The sequence below is a fragment of the Helianthus annuus genome, chromosome 6 (genome assembly GCF_002127325.2).
Source record: "Helianthus annuus cultivar XRQ/B chromosome 6, HanXRQr2.0-SUNRISE, whole genome shotgun sequence".
Taxonomy (NCBI): domain Eukaryota; kingdom Viridiplantae; phylum Streptophyta; class Magnoliopsida; order Asterales; family Asteraceae; genus Helianthus; species Helianthus annuus.
The window spans coordinates 103,290,826-103,311,418 of NC_035438.2; the positions used below are offsets into that span (position 1 = coordinate 103,290,826).

Sequence of the window (20,593 nt, forward strand, 5' to 3'; positions counted from 1 at the left end):
AATTCAATCCGAAAACGCACGTTCACCCGATACACACAATTTTGGTCTAGTTCTGGAATCTTTTCTGACAAAGTCGTGTATCTCCTCTGTTTTGCGTGAGCAAAGACCTCGAGGTGCTAGGTAGCGTTAGCTTCTATTTTGCATGAGCAAAGACCTAATTGTATGTCTGTCGCCTTATAGATCAATTTACACCCCCCCCCCCCCTCAAGTGCCCAAAAGAAAACCAAAAACCTATATCAAACTGAGAAAACTCATTTGATCTGTACATTATATCAACATCTCTGCTTATGATCTATTATGTTCTCTTCTCAATCTAGTCCCGGTCAATGTTTCAGAAATCTAGGACAGACTTATGGAAATATGTGGGAGGGAAACTGCTTGCATGATAGAGTGTGCTGACTATAATTCCAGGATTTGATTAGTATTTGTTTGGGTGTTCATTGTTAAAATATCAACACATGATAAAAATTAGTTACAGACACTCACATGAAAAGGGTCTAGGGAGATGAGTTTAGGTGGACAAATATACTGGCAATCATTCGGATCACTCAGTAGTAGATCAGTGTTGATAAGTGAAGTCTAGCCCGAAACCTCGTGATTTGATCCCTGAGCAATAATGATATTTCCTATTTTTATTTTTGTAAATAATTGTTAGATATTATTTATATTTGTTTTTATAGGTTTTAGTCTCATAAAACGTGCTCGGGAGGGTAAGGATTATTAAAAATAATAAAATGATTTTTGAGTAAACTTGAAAAATTAATTGAAAATGTTAATCGAAATCAAGAAAATGGACTCAAAAATGGTTCCGACTCGAAATGATGGTCTCGGCCCAATTTTCTTTTGAAAAACATTGGGCCTTACTTGAATTACATTAGCCTGGCCCATGAGGTTGGTGATATAAAAAGGGAGATTTCGAGTCGGAACCTCATTCCCACTCGAAATCACTTTACTGTTTCTTGAATTCTCTCTCTATTTCCGACTTGAGATCTTCAATTCCGACTGACAAACAGCAGTGCAATCAAGGTAATCTCGATTAAGCCTTGGGTTTTACTTGAAGATTGTTTGAAGATATGAAGAAATTTATGAAGATTTGAAGATTATTAAGAACCCTAATTATCTTCATAATTTGGTCTTCAACAAGATTATAGGGTGTTTATGGATTTGAATCCATATTAACAGTTGTTGCTGATCACAAAGATGTTTGTGAGGTTCCGACTTAGGTTGCGAGTGAAGACACTTCAAGGGACTCGAGATCTTGTCCGGTTGCAAGTCGAGACCTCCCCGGTTTCGACTCAATACCTGACTCGAAATCTTGAGGTTTCGAGTGGTATTTCTAAGTCGAAATCTCCTGGTTCCGACTCGAGATCTCGACGGGTTTATTAAAATATTGTTATTTTGTCCACTCGCAACCAAGACTGATTATATGGTTTCGACTGAATTATTCATGTTGACCATTAATTTTTAACTTAATTAATTTTCATATTAACTAAGTTAAAAAGGTTAACAAAGTGTTAGAAAATTCTATACTTAACTTGATGTGTTTTGTGTAGGAACATGGATTTAAAAGTAATCTCGGGCCATAATGAAGTAGGATACTTGTCACCACTGCCAGAAAAATACAAGAAGATGTATGCATCGTTGATAAAAGGTCTTAACAGCTGCAGGATTGTTCCCGCCCTTAGAGAAAATCCAAATGTCTACGAAGATCTCGTCAAGGAATTTTGGAAAACTGCGAGGTTTGATGCGCTAGGAGGTGAAGGAAAGGGATCTATAGAAGCTGTGATACAGAAAAAGAATATTGTTGTTACTAAACAAATCATCCGGGAAGTTCTACGTTTTGGTGATCAAGAAACAGATCCGATCAATCTTCCATCTGAAGTTATTGAAGCCATTTTGCCGAGATTGAGTTACGAAGGAACCTATCCCTCTCTGTTAAAGTAGGTTGTTTATCCATACTGGCGATTATTGATGCATATGTTCATAATGAGCATGACAGAAAACAAAGGAGGGACTGATCAGCTCAACATCACCCAATCCGCAGCATTTATTTGTCTGATTACGAATCAAGATTATAATTATTCAAAGTATGTGTTTGAAGGAATGAAGAAGAATGTCACTGGGGTACGAAAGGATAAGTTTGTGATGTATCCAAGATTTTACAGATGATTCTGAACGCGCAGTATCCTGATCTGGCAAAGAGTGGCAACACATTGGATTTGAAACCAACGGGACCGAACTGTTTTGGTTCCTTGGCGCCAAAGAAGAATACTGTTGGAAAATTTAAGGGGAAAATACCCTTGGAAAAGTTTGGCCAGTTTCCCGAGACTGAAGAAGTGGTGGCCGAACCTGAGAATGCTCCTGTGAATGTTCAAATAAATGCTGAGATTGCTGATGAGCACAATGTTCAGATAGTTGATGTTGAAGAGCCTAAGACAGAGTTTTAGAATCTTGACTCTGACGATGAAGGCATTATGATTAGTTATGATGGAGATGATGATGAGCTTCCTCCTGAAGCTGAAGTTAGTATTGTCGTGTCAACTGTTCAACCGGTGATTTCTGCTGAAAGTTTGGCTCTACTTTTAAAGTCAATTAGCGAAAAGATTGGGAATACTCCTCCTGATTCTCCGTTACAAAATCAGGAGCCAGTTAATGAAGACCCAAAGGACTCTGATTCTCAGCTGTTAAAGCGAAGAAAAAGAGATCCTCGACCCGGAGTGTTTGTTGAACAGATGCAAGATCAACCAGTTATTGATGAAGATGATGATGGTTTATATGATTTTGATTTCGAAACTACTAAAGCTACAACAGAGACAACGTTTGATTTTGAAACCACTCAGGCTAGAATGGATGTGAGTCCGGAGTCTGCTGACGTTTCAATTTCTTCAGAGATTCCCGTTAGTGTCTCTGCTCCACCAGAAACCCCTGTCACCATATCAACACCACTAGAAACTACTACTATTGGAAGTTCTTCTATTGCGGTACATGACGAGCCATGCAGTTCTAGTGGGATAAGGCATGAAGAACGTTTTAAGTTGCCGTTTGTTGATGATTCAAGTGACGATGATGAGTTTATCAGTGTTCGGGAGTTGAAGAAGAGAATCGTGGTTCTTGAACAAGATTCGATTCATAAAGATGCAAAGATTATTCAATTAGAAGACACAATTGTTCAGAAGAATCAGCAGATAGATCAGCTGCAAGGAGATGTCGGTTTATTGTTCTCCATTGTATATGATATCTGTGGCAAGTTGGAAAAGAAGTTTGGTTAAGAATTTGCTGATCCAACTGATTCAGAGAAATACAAGAAAGTTGTTGAGGATCGAGCTAAAGCTTTTGCAAAGTATGGAGAAAAGAAGGTTGAGGAATGGAGAAAAATATTGTTTTCAAAGTATGAGGCCAAGCATTTAACCAAGGGCAAACCTACCCATATTTGTGGGTGGGCGGGCGTACCCCTTGAAAAATAATTAGTGTTAATTTTCGTCGAAAATCCCGACCGCACCCCTTGGAAATTTTCACCCGCACCCCTTAAAAAATTTCAACCGCCCCCCATAGAAAAAAAATGATGAATTTATAGAAAATAAAAATTTTAAACACTGATTATTATTAATATATAAGTATATAATACAGTTTATATATTTATTCTTTAACCATATAATTACTTAACCCAATCTAAGCCCAATCTACAATATTTTTTTATTAACCCAATTATCCAAGCTCAATCCCAACCCAAAGATTTTGAACTAAATAAAATAGCCCAAAAAACGCCCAAGCAACTCACAACCAGACAATTTTTTTGGCCGGAAAATTCCAAATTCCCGCCGTTCCAACCATAATTACACCAGAAATCCGACTTAGAATAGGTATCCTTTCTTTATTGATTGTTTTTTGTTGTTTTATGTGATGATTAGGGGGAATTATAGATATATAAGGGTTTGATCTTTTTATGTTTTTTGATTGGTGTTTTTGTTGTTCACTTGTTCTAGACTTGTAGTTATTGATTTTGTTGTTTTATTTAAATTACTAATCAACATTTAAAACTAAGGGTTGAATATTTAAAGATTAAAATTGAAAATTATGGACATGGTTGAACATGAGGGTGAAAATTTATAAGTGATAGGAACCATGAGGGTGAAAATTTCCAAAGGGTTTTGGATAGATATGTGATAGGAACCATGAGCAATTTATATATGATAGGAACCATGAGCGATTTATATATAGAAAGACTTGCTTAAGAAAGTATCCCTAGATGATATTTTGGATAGATTTCAAAAAATGAAAACCTGTAGGACACAATTTTAAATATATTTGTAGTGACGTTTGACATGTTTTGATGATTATATAAATTTTAGTTTGATATTTTTTTTGTTTTACATGACCCATATAAATTTTAGTTTGATGTTCTTTTATTTTACATGATCCAGCCCGATCCGACCCGCTATGAACCGGATTTTTTTATATAGCTAGGGGCTTAAAATCGTTAAAAATATTCCGCACCCCCATGAAAAGATTTATGTGTCTGCCACTGCATTTAACAAAAAAAAAAAAAAAAAAAAAAAAACTATTGAAGTATCCCATCAATCATTTGTGTTACTTTGTTTCTTCATAGTTCAGTATAATGTTTTGTTTTGTTTTGTTTTGTTTTTTGTAGTTTCCTGCAGAAAGAGTAATGCATACAAACTATAGTAAAAAAATACGTGTAAACTGAAGGAAAAACGACACATACAAGCATAAGTTTTAATCGATTATTAGTTTAGGATGACATTCGGTGTTTGATTATTAGTTTAGGATGAATTATCAGTTTTTGAGATCAGTTTAACTTATAAACTGGAAGAGCGATCGTTCAATGATCAGTCCTGTTTCCAAACATTGGTAGTTGGTACACAATATTCTCTATCGTATTAGAGAGCATAGCTACATTAGGTAATATCTCTGTTGTTTAGAGAAAAACTAGTGAAACTAAAACTCTTGGTTGAAGACAAAGAAGTAAACATTGAATGGATTTGTTTGACTGGTGACATCTCTTTAGTCTCAAGCCCGGTAGGTGGAGGAAAAGACGGAGAACATTCTTTAATCAAAGGCGCCAATACCCATATCAGGATTAGACCCATTTTGATCGAGTGGCAACCGCTGCTGCGGTACGGTCCAGAGTCGAAACTGGCTAACATAGGGCAAGGGTCCAGATGGGCAAGTATAAATACAAGAAGCAGCTCCTCTCACTGCCCCCCATATAGGGTTCTGGGCCTCGTATTAACTATTACTAAGGGAAAGCAGCCCCCGGATATTGACCTACCAGCAACTTCGAACTCTAACTCGCCTTCAGCTGATTCAGATACCGAATCGTAATCTCTTGGAGAGAGGCGCAGAAGCTCTCCCTTTGACTCAGGGGGCCTTCCACCACTTCGACTGATGCGGACACGGTTCTCTTGTCGTGAAAGAAGTAATGAAAGGTAAACCCTGGGTCAACCCGCGCTCGTTGTTGTCTGTATAGCTTTCTAGAGTAGAGATCTAGCAACGCATTCTAAGCACAGATCATTGGTATTGGATGAATCGTTAGGTTGTGTTGAGTCAAATCTGCTCTGATTTTTTTTTCGTTGTAGAAAAAAGATCCCTTCACCCCGCTTTCAAAAATGATGAAGATGAAGTCCGGGACGCTGCGGGTACTATGGATCCTCTTACTCTCAATCGGGTTGCCTTCCCAGGTCTCGTCGGTGTTGCCTGTAGGTCGTGATGTGCCTTGAGATGGTCGTCTCCTGCCCCCCCCCCCCCGGCCGGTGGGGAATCCGCTCCCGGGTCATTGCTCTGTTGCGTCTAGCCCGTCCTCTAGGCACCTTTGGAAGGCAGGAGTGTAACAACGTACAGGCTTCCCTCTATTCCCAAGTAAAGGGTGAGTGCCATGCGTCAGTTTATGGATTGCGGTCTCACACACTAATCCCTACAGGTGCCCGTAGTAGGCCAGCCGCCCTACCTAAACCAATCATCATATCGGTCCCTAGGCCCCATTGCTGGAAAGGCTCGGCTTCAAAATCGTACGTGGAGCTTCCGCCTCATACGGCTCCTCTAGGGATGGAGGTAGGCCGCCCAGCCCAGGCTTGTGCGGTTAAGGTTGTTGTAAACGAAAGGGACATCTGATCATTTTATCCAAGCTCGCGGAGCGGCATACCAAAAAAAGGAAAGAATTCATTGCACTCCTAGGCACAAGTCATCCTCGTACCGGGCTTGGACCATGTCTCCCGAACAATCTCAGTACATATGGCGCAAGACGATTACACATATCGAGGTCGGAATGGGATCGGGTGTTTTCACATCTCACTGTAGTACCCAGTTTGTCTTGATTTTCGATTGATGAACAAGAAGGAAATTGGAATTCTCGGATTTTCTGACTCGCCCCCGGCTACATGTCCTTTGGACCCTTCACCCGCCCACCACCAGTGGAAGCAAGCACCTTGAAGGGAATTTCCATCGCGAAGGATTCAATCCAGCTACAGGTTCCCCTACGGTTGCCTTGTTACGACTTCACCCCAGTCGAAAACCCCACTGTGGTATGCGCCAATAAGACCACCAAAAGCCTTTGTGGCACTAGTGGTACACAGAAGTCATGGGTGATCATTGGTCCGATGCTTCGGGCGAAACCTATTCCCATGGTGTGACGGGCGGTGTGTACAGGGCCCGAGTACATATTCACCGCGGCCTGCTAGCGATTCCAACTTCATGTTCCCAAGTTGCAAAGAACAATCCCAACTGAGGCAATCTTTCCAGATTCGCTCCGCCTTAAAGTCCACCTTTCTAGGCTTTAAACAAAAGAGCTCATTCATAGATTCCATCTTTCTAGCATTTCATGTCTTTCTTCCTTCAACTCTAATTCATGCCATGAATTCTTAAGTCTGTCTATAATAGCTATTGCCTCTCTTATCACCTCCCCTAGAGCTATTGAATAAAAATTTGAGGCTCACTTTATGCTTTAAGCCCTACAGTTCCTTCGTTTACCGCCTAAGATGAATCTGTTGCCTCCCCTCCCTCCACGAGTAGATATTTAGTACTGAATAGTGTCAAACCCAAATCCCAAGCAATAGTCAAGAAGAAAAACTCAAGACTAGGAAAGAAAGGCAGAGACAAGGAAAGCTAGGGTGATAACCCTATAGATGAGTAATAGGATAGGGAGCACTCTGCTACACTCATTAGGACAACAACCTCCTAACTACTATGAGTTAAACAACTAATGGACAAACCAGACCGCATAAGACTACTGAAATAAAAAAAAAGGGATTCACGGGCAGTGAAGGCAACCAAGGGAGAGGAATCATTCCATTCAATTCTGAAGCCTAGCGTCTCCTGTAAGACTCACATTCATTCTTTTGTTGAGGTTCTGGCACTTCTTCCTCCGGCCCTCTATTTACATAGCGAAGAAAGGCAGAGGCTTTTGCTTGAATGCGTGACTTATGTCTCTTTTTCCATTTATAAAAAGTAAGATGAATCTACGCTCCTCGACCTATAGTAAGGGAATGAAAGGGTATGGGGTTCCGGATCTTTTTCTAGTCAAAATTGACTAAGAGGCAATCCCCTTTTTTCCGTGATAATGTGAAAGGACTCAATTCCTTCTTTCTTCCCCAGCGAAATGTAGCAGGAACAGCCTTCCCACGATCGCATTAAGGAGATTTTTTTTTTTTTGAAACTCTTTACTCCTTAACCCGTAGAAAGTACTCATTTCTATTTAGTTTTTTTTTCTTACTCTATCCGGCTGTTGAACCTGGTTTCCCTCTACATATGGTAATAGAGAGTTAGACAGCTTAGAGAGCTTCTCAAAGGGCTAGTTCTCACTCTGTTTTGGGGACCCCCAAGACTGTCTTTCCCACCGTTTCCTACTCTATATAGGTCCAATCTCATCTGCTAGCGCTTCTTCGTTGCTTGGTCGGGACACATTCATCGATTTCTTTTCATTCTTACTGGGCTTGCAAGTGACTTACTTCTTTTTTTCGTTCTTGTTGTATTAAGTTGTCCTCTTTTCTTTAGAAGTTGTTAATTGATTCTGTGCCTACCCTAAGGCTAAGGGGAGAACTACATGTCCTGCTAGTCGGATAGAAGCCTACCCACCTACCAGCCGACCTTGTTCATATCGAGCTGGACAAGAGAGACCCTCTTTAAAGTGAATAGAAGCAATTCCTTTAATAAGCTTGGAAATAGCCGCTGTAAATCAATTCAAATAGATAGGGGAGTTCCGAACCAGCAGCAAGCCCTTTCTCGCCCTTTCTAATGTCCTAGGTGAAGGTAGTGCATGTGAAAGCCCAATAGATCCCATTTTTTATCGCTCCACATAGCTAACGACCTGGCACGAAGAAATCTTTTAGACGGGCGGATGCGAATCTGGATCTATCAACGGAGTAATTCCATTCCAGTCGTAGTCTCAATCCCATATTCAATGAAAGTCTCCGCCGTGTCCGACCCCCTCTTTCTATCCGGGGTGAGTCAGGCGGCTAAGCCTTTAATCCTGATAAAAGAAAGAGTTTTCCTACCCTCCAAGAATCCATAAATGGAATCGGTTTGAGTGAATTACTTACCGCAGTCAAAGCCAATAGGGAAAGTCAGGTCAAGAGAGAGTCTCTTTCCGATTAGTGCATCTCGCACTTCCAATTCATTCTGAGTTAGAAAAAGTCAGTTCCTTCCTTCCCTTTTACTTTTTCTAGGGTAAAGTCCTCTTAAATGGATTACTAGTTCCTTCCTTCCCAATCAATGCTAACTCTATCTTCCTCTCTTGTAATTTAGGAGATTTCCCCAGCCAATAAAGAACTGTAGTTACATACAGCTCTCAAAAGAAAAAGAAAAAGAAAAAAGAGAAAGGGCTATGAGTTCAAGTAAGAAAGTGAAAGTTCAGTCCTCATAGTTTCCCTATGCCAAAAAGAAGAAAGCAACAATCTAGCCCCTCGTACTACTTCTCTCAGTAAATACCATTCTCGTAGTTAGGTAGTAAGTAGATAGACGGATTAGTACTTTTACCCAGGGGTAGCTTTCCTTGTCGCCAAAGAAGAATGAGAATTGATAAAGTTTTCTTGGGGTTTTTCACTTCAATAGTAGAAGCAAAGAAGTCGAATCAATGCAGCTTCCGTGCCCAGCCTAAAAAGATCCTATCCTCTTGCAGTTGGAGCTCTTGATGGCACGTTCAAGCGAGTTTATGAATGAATGAAATCAGTTGAAGGAGTGGCCAAGGACAAAAGCTTTGATTGCGTTCTGCTATGGTTGACTTTTTCCTTGCCTAAAACAACTATCTTCTCTTCGCGAACGGTTAAGAATCCTCTTTGTATGTGCGTTATCTCTTGTTTATTCTTCTAGTTTTTGCTTCTTATGCTTATGATGTGTGAGACTCCGTTTCTTCTTAGGTTGTCTGTAAGTGTAGTTCGTGGTTCACAGGTGAGGCTACCTGGATAGGTGGGCAGTTCCTATCGGTGGAGCTAAGACACCTTCGAGAGATATAGTTGTAGCTCTTGATGGCACGGGCAAGACCGTTGACGAATGAATTACGAGTTTTCTATTTACTAGAATATCTTTCCGGAAGCTTCTTTTTAGAATTGATTGCTACCAGTGGTGAAGAAATTGAATCAACGGCATCGAATGCAAGCTCTGATAAAGTTTTATTTTGATTTATGGACTACAACGGCCTAAAGTAGCTAAATAAGTAGTGAAAGTAAGCTCCTGGCTAAAATGAGTCTTGGTTCTACCCACCGGCAATCATTTTTCGACATGATTAAAAGTTTGATTGTAGATTGGCTATTTTAGGGTTCCATGCCCATGGATTGCCTTATAATATAGCTTTTTTGATTCGACGGGTATGCCGGCTAAGAGAATCGCTTCTCGCCTTGCTTGCAAGAGTATAAGCAGTAGAGTTTGACCCTATATGAGATAGAACTCTTTCAATTCATGAGAGAAAGTGCTTTAGTAGCGATTTCCCTATTCTAGTGCAAGACGCAAGAGAAGCACGAGCGGAGCGGTCCGGCTAAACGTGCAATGCCCCCGTAGGGAGATTTAGCTTATTGGTCTAGTGCTTCCGGGTGCTTGCCAGTTCTAAATGACTTCACTTAGCTTGCCATGTTCTTATAAGAAAGAATCTCTTCTTCGAATCGAATCTACGCATATCGAATTCAATAAAGACTTGAATAGATGCCTTCCTTCAAATATAGTTCATCTTGTTGACGGTATTTACTACACTAAGGCTAGATCCGAACTAATCCTAGACTATTCTTATGAAGGTAAGCATGAAGCAACGGCTAGATCCTCACAGTAGGCAGCTTAGCTGTGATTATGAAGTCAGGAGACAAGCGTTATACAATAAAGAAGTCAGCTAGTGCACTTAGACAGATAGTTGATTTCATTAGGGAATTGAATTGCAGGAAGGTCAGCAGATCAAGTAGTCCTTAGGCTGTTGAGCGAATGGCATCCTCCTCTTATGAGGGGATAGGAGTGAAAGAATCGTTACAAAACTACGAGGTCACCCCCACTTCTTAGAGCTCTCTTGCTACGGGTTCCTTAGATTATAGGCAGAAAGGCCGAGGTAGAGCCAGCAATTCTCTAAAAGCAAGGACGATTAGCTACGTTCCAATGAAGCACATTCCAACTCAACTATACATCATTTTTGTTTGATTCGTGACTTGACTTATTTCATAGAAGATATTGGTTTTGAGAAAGATGATATTAAGAAAGATTTCTAAATTCCAAAGCCATCAGTCATTCAAAACTCCTTATAAAAAAAAGAAATATGAAAAAATGCTCAATAGGCAGCTTTGTAATGGCCTAAAGGAGAGAAACGGAATATGAGTTGAGGTTGAGCTTCAAAATTTAAGTTTGAAACAAGCAGAGCTGACTCCGTACTCCCATGTTGAACAAAACGGACTCAGCTCGACTTGCTTAACCCCCCCCCCCCCCCCCACAAAAAAAAAAACAATTTTAATTAAAAGCCAGTGATCACCATCATTTTCTTCACCCAGCACAGTATTCACAAGTGGTCATGACTAAATAGTATTCAGAAACTAATTATGATGGAGGCGGCGGATATGGACCGTAATACATCAAATCAAACTATCAGCTTTGTAGTCGAGCAAAATGACACTACACATTAATATTCCAGAAACTTGTTTTATCTCGTATCGTTTTCCTTTCGACCATCTTTGACTTCTTCACTGGTTGCTGCCATGCCCATGACCTCTCCAGGTGGCGGGTGGTCAAACTTACATGTCACGCCATACTTGCAAGCCCCCGTCTTCATGTAGTATGGGCATTTTACAGCACCCTGTCCAGATAACCAAATTTCAAAGAATAGTCGGTCATATTAACCATAACCCAAAGACCCCACCAATGCCTTGAAAAAAGCGGGACCCGTGGAATGTAGTCGTATTATACTATCTTGCAATAAAGCGGTTTTCTTTTTATAAAAAAAAAAAAAAAAAGAGAAGGTATATAGTACCTCTCTCCTTGGAAGACCAGCAAGAGTAAGCTTAACATCTTGTTGTTGGGCTTCATTTGCATGTGATGCCCTGTCAACAGGATGATGAAATTTGCATGTATCCCCATACATGCACTTCCCAGCTTTCATATAATACTTTAACAGAAGAAAAAAAGTTAGATGTAAACAACATTTATGAAAATAAAACAGATAGGAGATATACTCACAGTACATTCCATCTGACCAGGTCGCTGAGGGTAGATAGTAGGTCCCAAACCAAGCTGCAGGACTGAGGAAGCTGGGTTGACCATACCAATTGTGGATACGAAGGAGACAGGTGGATCCACGGCTGCATGGAACATTACGAACCAATCGTGATCTTGATGAAAGTTCCATAATAAGAATCAGTTAAAAAAGAAAACATGATAACAAATTGACCCACCGTATATCTCCGGATGATTATAACGACATGTGGCACCAAACTTGCAACTGAATCATATATAGACAGTCAGTCTTTCATTTTTGGTTCTATTTTCTGAGGGAGTAAAATAAGTTAATGTACTAACCTGCCGGTTTTCATGTAAAATGAACAATCCTCCTCTCCCTGATTTAGCAAACAAATTAGGTATTTAGAATTGAAAACTTAACCCCCCCCCCCCCCCCCAACACACACACATATGCAAGTGCAAGTGCATTACCGGTCTAATGGAGAGGCCTTTTGAGTTATGCAACGTAGCAGGGGTAAAGGTCGGAATTGAAGGTGCCAACTTTCCATTTGCCGCCATCTGCCCGCCATTACCATCTTCCCCCTCAGCAATTGTTATTGAGATGTTTTTTGGATGATCGAATCTGCATGATGAACCAAATTTGCATACCCCGGTCTTCATATAAAACTGCTTAGATATTGTCTATGTTAGTTACATTAAATGCAAAAGAAAATGCGTGGGTAGTAGTAGTTCAGCAATCATACCCCACATTGGGGCTCAGAGGGTCTCTCTGGTAATTCAGAACCATCGGTGTTTTCTAAAGCAGACTGCAGTGCAGATGTATTAACAAACCAATTATTAATTTGAACATGCATGCATGCATGCAAATCAAAGCCAAACATCACAAGCAGTTAAACCTACTGAAGAGACGATTTTATCTTTTGGGTGATTGAATTTGCACTTGGGACCAAACTTGCATGCTTGAGTCTTCAGGAAATACTGCATCACATACAATAAAAGTGATCAACTATTTTTAACACACTAAACCTCACAACCTCCAACCTCCTAAATCACTGAGCGTTGCTGGAACAGGCAAACAAAATATAGTTTTGGATAAAGACGTTAACTTTTATGTAATTTATAACAGCTCCAATCAAATTTGCTCAACATACCGACAAGACGGAAGATTATAAAGCATCAAGAGTAATCATTTAACAAAAAACGTAGAGGATCTAATTTCCACTAATATAAACATAGTATTATAAAAGAAAGGTAAGCTGCATGGAAATGTAAAATAGAAATGACTTTTAACATTTTTTTCATGGTTACTTTAAAATAAGTGCAAACCAGGAACCAACTACAGAACTTTAGCAACCAAGTTGCATTTAGTTACCGATTGTAGCAACTAATGACCTGTTCAGCTGATAGCATGTCTATTTTTGATGAGTTTTAAAAAAAAAAAAAAAAAAACATTGACGCAAACTCTTATTTGTCATCTTAGTACATATGCCACATGTCCTCTGATGTCACATTTAATAATTATTTTTACATATACAAATTGAAAAGGTTACATTTCTTCAAACTTGTAAATACATCCAACTACCGTTTTTTTCTACATAAGAAATTTTATGTATACATGGCTGGATGTGGCAGCTAATATGAATTAACCAATTCCACATCAGCAATTTACAGGTAACGCAAGTAAAAATCTTGGTGGTTGCTAAAATCGGTAATGAACTGTAAGTTGGTTTGTTCCTAAAACTGAGAAGTGTAAATTTTGTTTCTATTTCGTGCAGTTTTCCCATAAAAGAAAAGGGGACTGATGCATATATTAAAAGTAATATCCTTTACCTGTGTTATCTATATATATATATATATATATATATATATATATATATATATATATATATATATATATATATATATATATTCATATGCTATGTCATTATACCATTCAGTATTTAACCCCAATACTTTTGACTTTGATTTACCACATTGACCATTCCAGTTTACCAGTAGCATTTGTACCCCATGCAGTAAATAATGTGCGGGGAACAATCTGAATGCTTCTAATTTTTAAATTTAAAAATTTCAGCATACCGAGCAATCTGGGGCTTCAGGTCTCTCCGGAAGATCTTCACTTGTAACGGCAACTGCAATCTGCAACTTTAAGATAATTATCATACTGATGCGCAAATAGGAAAAACATAATTATGTAACATTCAGATATTACTGTGAACATGTAAAAAACAGTATCGGATAATAGTGCCAAATACACATAAAAGAGTAGGCTTTCACAAACAATGAAAACTACACTCACAAAAACAGAACTATCACAGCGAGACGGAGATTTATAAAAAAAAAAAAAAGTGCATTGTAAAAATTAATATTAAGCTACCATCATGCATAACAGTGCACTAAAATAGAGATTCCTCTAGAGCTGTTTTTATTTTACACTTGTATTCATTTTTAAGCTTTTCTGATGAATGATACTAAATTGCACGAATGGAAATTGATAGATTGATAACTTAATAGGCCCGATTCGAGTAGAACAATTCTCCAAATTACAAAGAAGTTCAATAACAAAATTAACAAGAAAAACCAAAACTGAAATAGAAAAACCCAGCCACGTTGTAGCAGTTACGTAACTCCTCCCCACTATTGCGCATCTGGCCTTGACTGGAGAATGGGTCAAATAGGTGTCAAAATATTAATAATACATGCAGTAGCTCCTGAGACCCGATTGGATAAGATTGAACGACCCGTTTGCGTTTCCGGATATACACTTGCATCAGGTTCATATCATTTTCTTTTTCTTAAATACTTTTGTCCCCCTTCCTACACACTTTCATCAACTATTTCCCAAATTAAGCACTATCTTCAGACAATATGGTTGAATCTTCAGGAAAATGTTATCACCCACTTCAAACGACAACTCTCGTCGCTTCAAATCTGCTTGTGCTTTCATTCTATCCTTTGCTTTTAGTATATTAACATAGAGAAACTTTAACATATCGTCAAAAGTGAAAAGTTGACTCTCCAACTCCGCATTAGTTGTATCACCTATGACATACGGAGTGACCGCCGGGGGATCCTGTCCATAAACAGAAACAAATGGAGTGGTTTGCATAGAAGAATGATAACTTGTGTTATTTGAATACTCAGCCCATGGACGGAGCTCCACTAAGCAAGTTGCGTTGCTCGTGTGCAAAACAACGAAGATAGACTTCGAGGCAACGATTAACAACTTCGGTTTGTCCGTCTGTATGTACTCTGTAGGTGGTAGCTAGTGCTAATCTTCAGCTTGGTTTGCCAAAAATTGCTCAAAAAATATAACGTCCTTGTCCGATACAATAGAACGAGGGACCCATGCAACCAAAGTATTTCTTTGCAAAAGACAGCTGCTACCCCTTTGGCGGCGGGATATGTGAGCATATTTAGACAACCGGTCAACAACCACCAGAATGGTATCCAAACCATTTGAAGGCGGTAATCCTAAAATAGAATCCAGTGATATCTCTTCGCAAATCTGTTTAGGAATCGGCAACACAATGATTGAAGCAATCCGGACGGTGACAAAGTTTCATACTTTTGTTGTTGACAACTTAAACAATGTTGGACATACAAACGAACATCCTGTTTCATTCGAAGCTAAAAGAAGAGAGTTGTAACCCGTTTCATAGTTTTCAGGACTCCGCCATGACCCACCATTGGTGTGGCATGCGCCTTGTGGAGAATTACCAACCACCCTTTAAACACAAGAACCTATTCGACTAAAGAATATCCCGAGCAACTAGAAGGATCACTGGTGAGTTGTGGATAATATTAGAAGTGTAGGGAACGGTTTGGAGTTCTGCACCAAATACTGTTATATCCAAACAGTGACGAAGGACAAAAGTGAATAACTGTGGCCGACGGGAGAGGGCATCCTCACCCCTAAAAACTCCCGTCATAAGCAGATTTGAGGCGGTTCGAAGGGAAGAAACCCTAGCTGAAATACGCGACGGGATGCCATTCTTGTGTAAGAATTGCTCCAACACCTTCCGACAGTTGATTTCAAATATTCATTGCAAACCACTCATGAAATCACAAAGGAATCGAACAGTGATTCTACTAACCATTCTATGTAAACCAAACGCACGGGGTGACTGTCCATCTCATTCTAATTTTCTTTGACCAATTTATTCCTTTATAATGTTTTTTTTAACCAAACGCCTCTGTAGCTGTAGCTTCGTTGTATTACTGACACTGTCATATATACTCACACAAACTACAATACATATTTGTTCATGCTGGGATACTGTTTTTCAACGGTTATATGCCAACTAATTGTGTGTTGCTTACTTTGTTTTGTCTATGCCTGCAGCATATAGAATATCTACTAATAATTCTCTAGGATTTTCTTTGTCTTATTGTTTCAATTGTCAATTTGTCACAAACTTATCATTCCACACTACTCAAACTTGCAATCTTGCAATATTAAGACTTTATTTTTTAATTTATAAGCAGGAAAAATTATGATATTTCACTGTATTTTGTTCCTTTTAACCTATTTTTTTGTGCTTTCCTCACTCGCACACTTGGTTAGGGCTGGTCTGGCAGGGTTGTAGTTCTGCATGTGGTGTAGCGGAATGATTAGCTATATAAATAACCACATACTTTTGACTTTCTTTTAAAATTGACATTTTGAAGTGACAATTTAACTCGAAGATCAAGTTGAATTTATCATTTGCAAAAGCAAGGAGGATTTAAAAATAAGGAAATAGAAGAGGCAAGTTGATAATTTAAAGTTCACAGAAGTCTACCCACTTATGCTGAAGACAGTGCTTAATGTGGGGAGTAGTTGATGAAAGTGTGAAGGAAGGGGGACCAATGTATTTAAAAAAGAGAAAATGATATGAACCCGATGCAAGTATATACACGGAAATGCAAACGGGTCATTTAATTTGGGTGTACGATTAAGATAGTAAACAGCTTTAAATATACGAGTAGCGTACAACGTATGATTATTATTAAGGTATATAAGTTGCATACACAAAATAATGTTTGTATGCATTATGGGATAGAGTATCAGTACGTATATATTTAAAATAAGAATAAAAGGTCACCTCTTTCCAACCAGGGCATCCACCCTCAGGGACCCACAAAGGATGATCAAACCTGCAGCTATCTCCAAACTTGCAAGTTCTTGTAAGCATATAATGGGCACAGTCCTTTTCTCCAGGCCTTTGCGGGTAAACAGGCAAACTGCTCTGGAATCTAGGACGCTTCACTAAAGGGTTGGTAGAATACAAAGCTTCACTTTGCCCAATCGTATTATGGGTGCCAAGAAGAGACTGATGATATATTGCTACGATAGATAGTATATAAAAACGATATTTAGTAAATATGAATTATTTAAATAATCATATACATACTTACGTAAAAACTAACATACGTTTATATTATTAAAGAATCAACATGTCATGACACTGCAAGATATTCCATAAGCTATATTGATATAATAATGCGCCAAGTAGTGCAAAAAGGTTTCAACTTAACTAACCAGTTTGAAATAATAAGGGTAACATTGTAATACAGATCACTTTTTCCATTTCATTCCAACAGGGAACATGAAAGAAACTAAAACACTACAAAACTACAATGTGTTTTCATTTCTTGCCAATTGAAGACCAGACAGAAAAAAGTTAGCAACCCTTTCTTTTCTCTCTGAACTCAAGAACGCAGTGAAATATCTGCATACATTATGTTTTGGATTTACAGCTTAACATGACAAATACAAGACACATCAAACAATTTCCAAATTTACTTCAATGATCACCATGACAATTGGCAAGTATTTGTATAGTAAAAAACATACATATAAACTCACACACTCTATCAAAATTTGAACTTAGCCAACAGATCAAGATATACAGACACACAAACACACACACATATATATGTGTGTGTGACCACAGACGGATAGACGATTGATGTTTTATAAGTTTGATTAAAAAACTAGAAACAGATGACTGAGGATCCAGTGTTGTATTTGTATAAGTATGTGTGTGTGAGTTCAAAAAATTAAAACAAAATTGACAAATAAGTTATCTCATAATTCATATCATAATAGTCAAAAGCGCATAACACAAAGGGGTCTCCTGTCACCCGGCAAAAAAAAAGCGCAATAATATAAAAGATAAGCATAGAAAATTAATACTACTCCCCAATTGTAATAAAAATACCTAACATATATAGCAGATAAAATCATCCAACTAATATATAGCAATCAAAATCACTCAACTAATACATAGCATTATAGCAATTAAAATCATCGTACTAAAAAATATCTCATGTAACAAGTTGTATGTTACACTAATTCTACCCAAATAAACACTTAAGTGTGAATAAAACCCAAAAAAGAAAAGATAAACAAAAACCTAAGTTTTATCATGCTTTTATGTTTACTTATTGTGTCCATCTTAGTACAATTAACCTTGAAACATATGTTGCTAATATATATTCACCGACTGTGCAAACCCCTGGGCGTTGATGCACCAAGTTGCCGTTCGAAAATTCACCAACAAAATTGGATACTGAACAAAAATACCAACATCCACATGCAATTGTGTCAATCCTAGACCCATGTCACATCTGAACTTTAATCCACCCATAAAGTAATATGATAAGCTCTAAGCTCTATAGTTAGATAGATTGACACATTAAATGACACCAACTATGCATCGATGTATTTGTTGGCCAGTAAGATACATGGAAGATCATGCACACCAAACATAGAGCTTGTGGTGCTCACCATCTCAAAGAGATGACAAACGAACTATATACATACATGTTAGCCATTAAAATGGTGACATTATGCAACAAAGTTTAACGAGCAGAGCTATCAAAGGACCAAGCTTCAAGCATAAACTCACACATAATATAGTTATGTCAGGTAAATCAAGCAAATTTATGGTTTAAAACTATGTAAAAGTGAAGTATGCATCCTAAATATTGACATTGCAAATAATGGCAACTTAAGTTTCAGGTTAGGTGTGTGAAGCATTTGATTGTATCCAAATTTGAACAGAATGTGTCTTCTCAAATTTCAATACACCGTTAAAACCTCATCTATTTGAGACAAAATTGGTAGCAATGCAAACAAAAATAAATCATTCGTAGGAAGTTAAGCTTTGCAATTACATATAAATTATACCTTGAGAAGAGGAACGCTTATATATAGAGTCGAGTGAAGAAGCGTCAACGTCTAAAGGCGTGGCTCTACCGCCCTTGTGCTTCGACGATTTGGATCCGTACACTTGATTCGCCATTCCAGAGCTTCACTGAACCAACAAGCCAGCCAAGCGAACCCTAGAACCACAACAGACACCAGAGGGCATGTTTGGCTAAGCTTTTTGAATTAAGTTATTCGCTTTTTGAAAAGCCAATAAGTTAAAATAAGTTAAAATATTCATTTTCAAAACAACTTTTCAGTAGGGAGAAAAAGTCATTTTTGAAAAGTTAGAAATTTGTGACTTTCTAAAGTTTTTCAACACAATTACAAATTTACCCCATATCAAACAACTTTTTTACCCCCTACCAAACAACTTTTCAATATGAAGAATGTCCTTTTTAGTAATTTTAACTTTTCTCACCCAATAAGTTAATCCAAACATTTTTTTAAAAACTTCATTTCAAAAGGCTCATTCTATCCCCACCCCCCTAATTCCTGATTACACCCCCCCCCCTATTAAAAACATCATATCCATCAATCATTTGGTTTTTGTTTTTAGCCTGTTTTGTCTTTTTGTTGTCTTTTTTTATTCATTTATTTAATTATTAGTTATTTAGTATTTGTTTGTATTTGTTTATTAATTAGTTATTATTATTATTATTATTATTATTATTATTATTATTATTATTATTATTATTATTATTATTGTTTTTATGATATAGTATTTATTATTAGTTTTTATTGTTATAATTTATCAAATTATATTTATAGCTGTAACAAAAGCTATATAAAAATAAGTACTTTTTTACAAAATTATTATCATTTAATAATTTACATACCGAGGTTTAATCTATACTCCCCCCAAATGTAGCAGGTTGTGCTATCCAAGACTTATACATATTTTGACGTGATTCAAATATATTCTCCCAGCCAGCTGCATCATTTTCTCTCATTAATTTCCATAGGTTGTTTGTGCTGGCAATTGGATACTCTCCTTGCAATTCTACCATTATAAAATGGTTACCATTCACGTGTGCAATTGTAATTATTTTTTTTTTCTGGGAACTCGTGAGGGCCTCTCCAAAGCGAAAAACAAGTAGAACTGTTTCTTTTTTCTTGAGATAAAAAATGAACGATCACATTAAACTTGTTCGCAATCAAGAATCCTGCCTCTGGCATAATCATCCAGTGTTTTTCAGGTGCAAACCCCGATCCTGACCAAGCCAAGGACGTGAACACATCTTTGAATGAGCCTAAGAAAGCCTTAGTGTACTTATTTCTAAACTCGAGTAGCTCTTCCATCAGTGATCTCCGGATAAATAACCATTCATCTTCACCGTACCCGAGAGCAGAAGCTGTCGCCCGAAACCCACAATTTCCATCACCTAACACGTTATGTATGCGTGTAACATACGCATGGAAGATTTTTGGAATTAGATGAATATAGTTGTGTATCACCTGTGATGCTTGATCTTGGTTCAACCCCATGAAGTCATAGCCTGGCGCACTTGTAGAGTTGGCGAAAGAACTTTGTCCGACAATATCTTGGTTCAACCCCATAAAATCATATCCCGGTGTGTTTAAAAGGTTGGTAAAAAAACCTTGTCCGTCTGTATCTTGTGTCATGAACGGACTTGGTTCACCAGGATAGTCCTTGAATGGTTTTTTTCCGTAAATATCTTGATTTATGAACGGACTTGTTTCACCAGGCACTTGATAGTTCATGTCTGGACTGATTTATGAACG

The 20,593-nt window shown here is 38.0% G+C and overlaps 1 protein-coding gene across 1 annotated transcript; it reads right to left on the bottom strand.

The window, feature by feature from the left end:
* Positions 1-10,927: 10,927 nt before the first annotated feature.
* On the bottom strand, positions 10,928-19,026 carry LOC110867959 (zinc finger CCCH domain-containing protein 37). Its single transcript, XM_022117023.2, has 11 exons — positions 18,830-19,026; positions 16,740-16,981; positions 13,732-13,791; positions 12,553-12,630; positions 12,396-12,458; positions 12,124-12,318; positions 11,992-12,029; positions 11,868-11,914; positions 11,653-11,774; positions 11,447-11,581; positions 10,928-11,272 (listed from the first exon to the last, which is right to left on the bottom strand). The coding sequence occupies exons 1-11, from the start codon at positions 18,942-18,944 to the stop codon at positions 11,120-11,122; spliced, it is 1,248 nt and encodes a 415-aa protein (XP_021972715.1). The 5' UTR covers positions 18,945-19,026; the 3' UTR covers positions 10,928-11,119.
* Between the last annotated feature and the right edge of the window lie 1,567 nt (positions 19,027-20,593).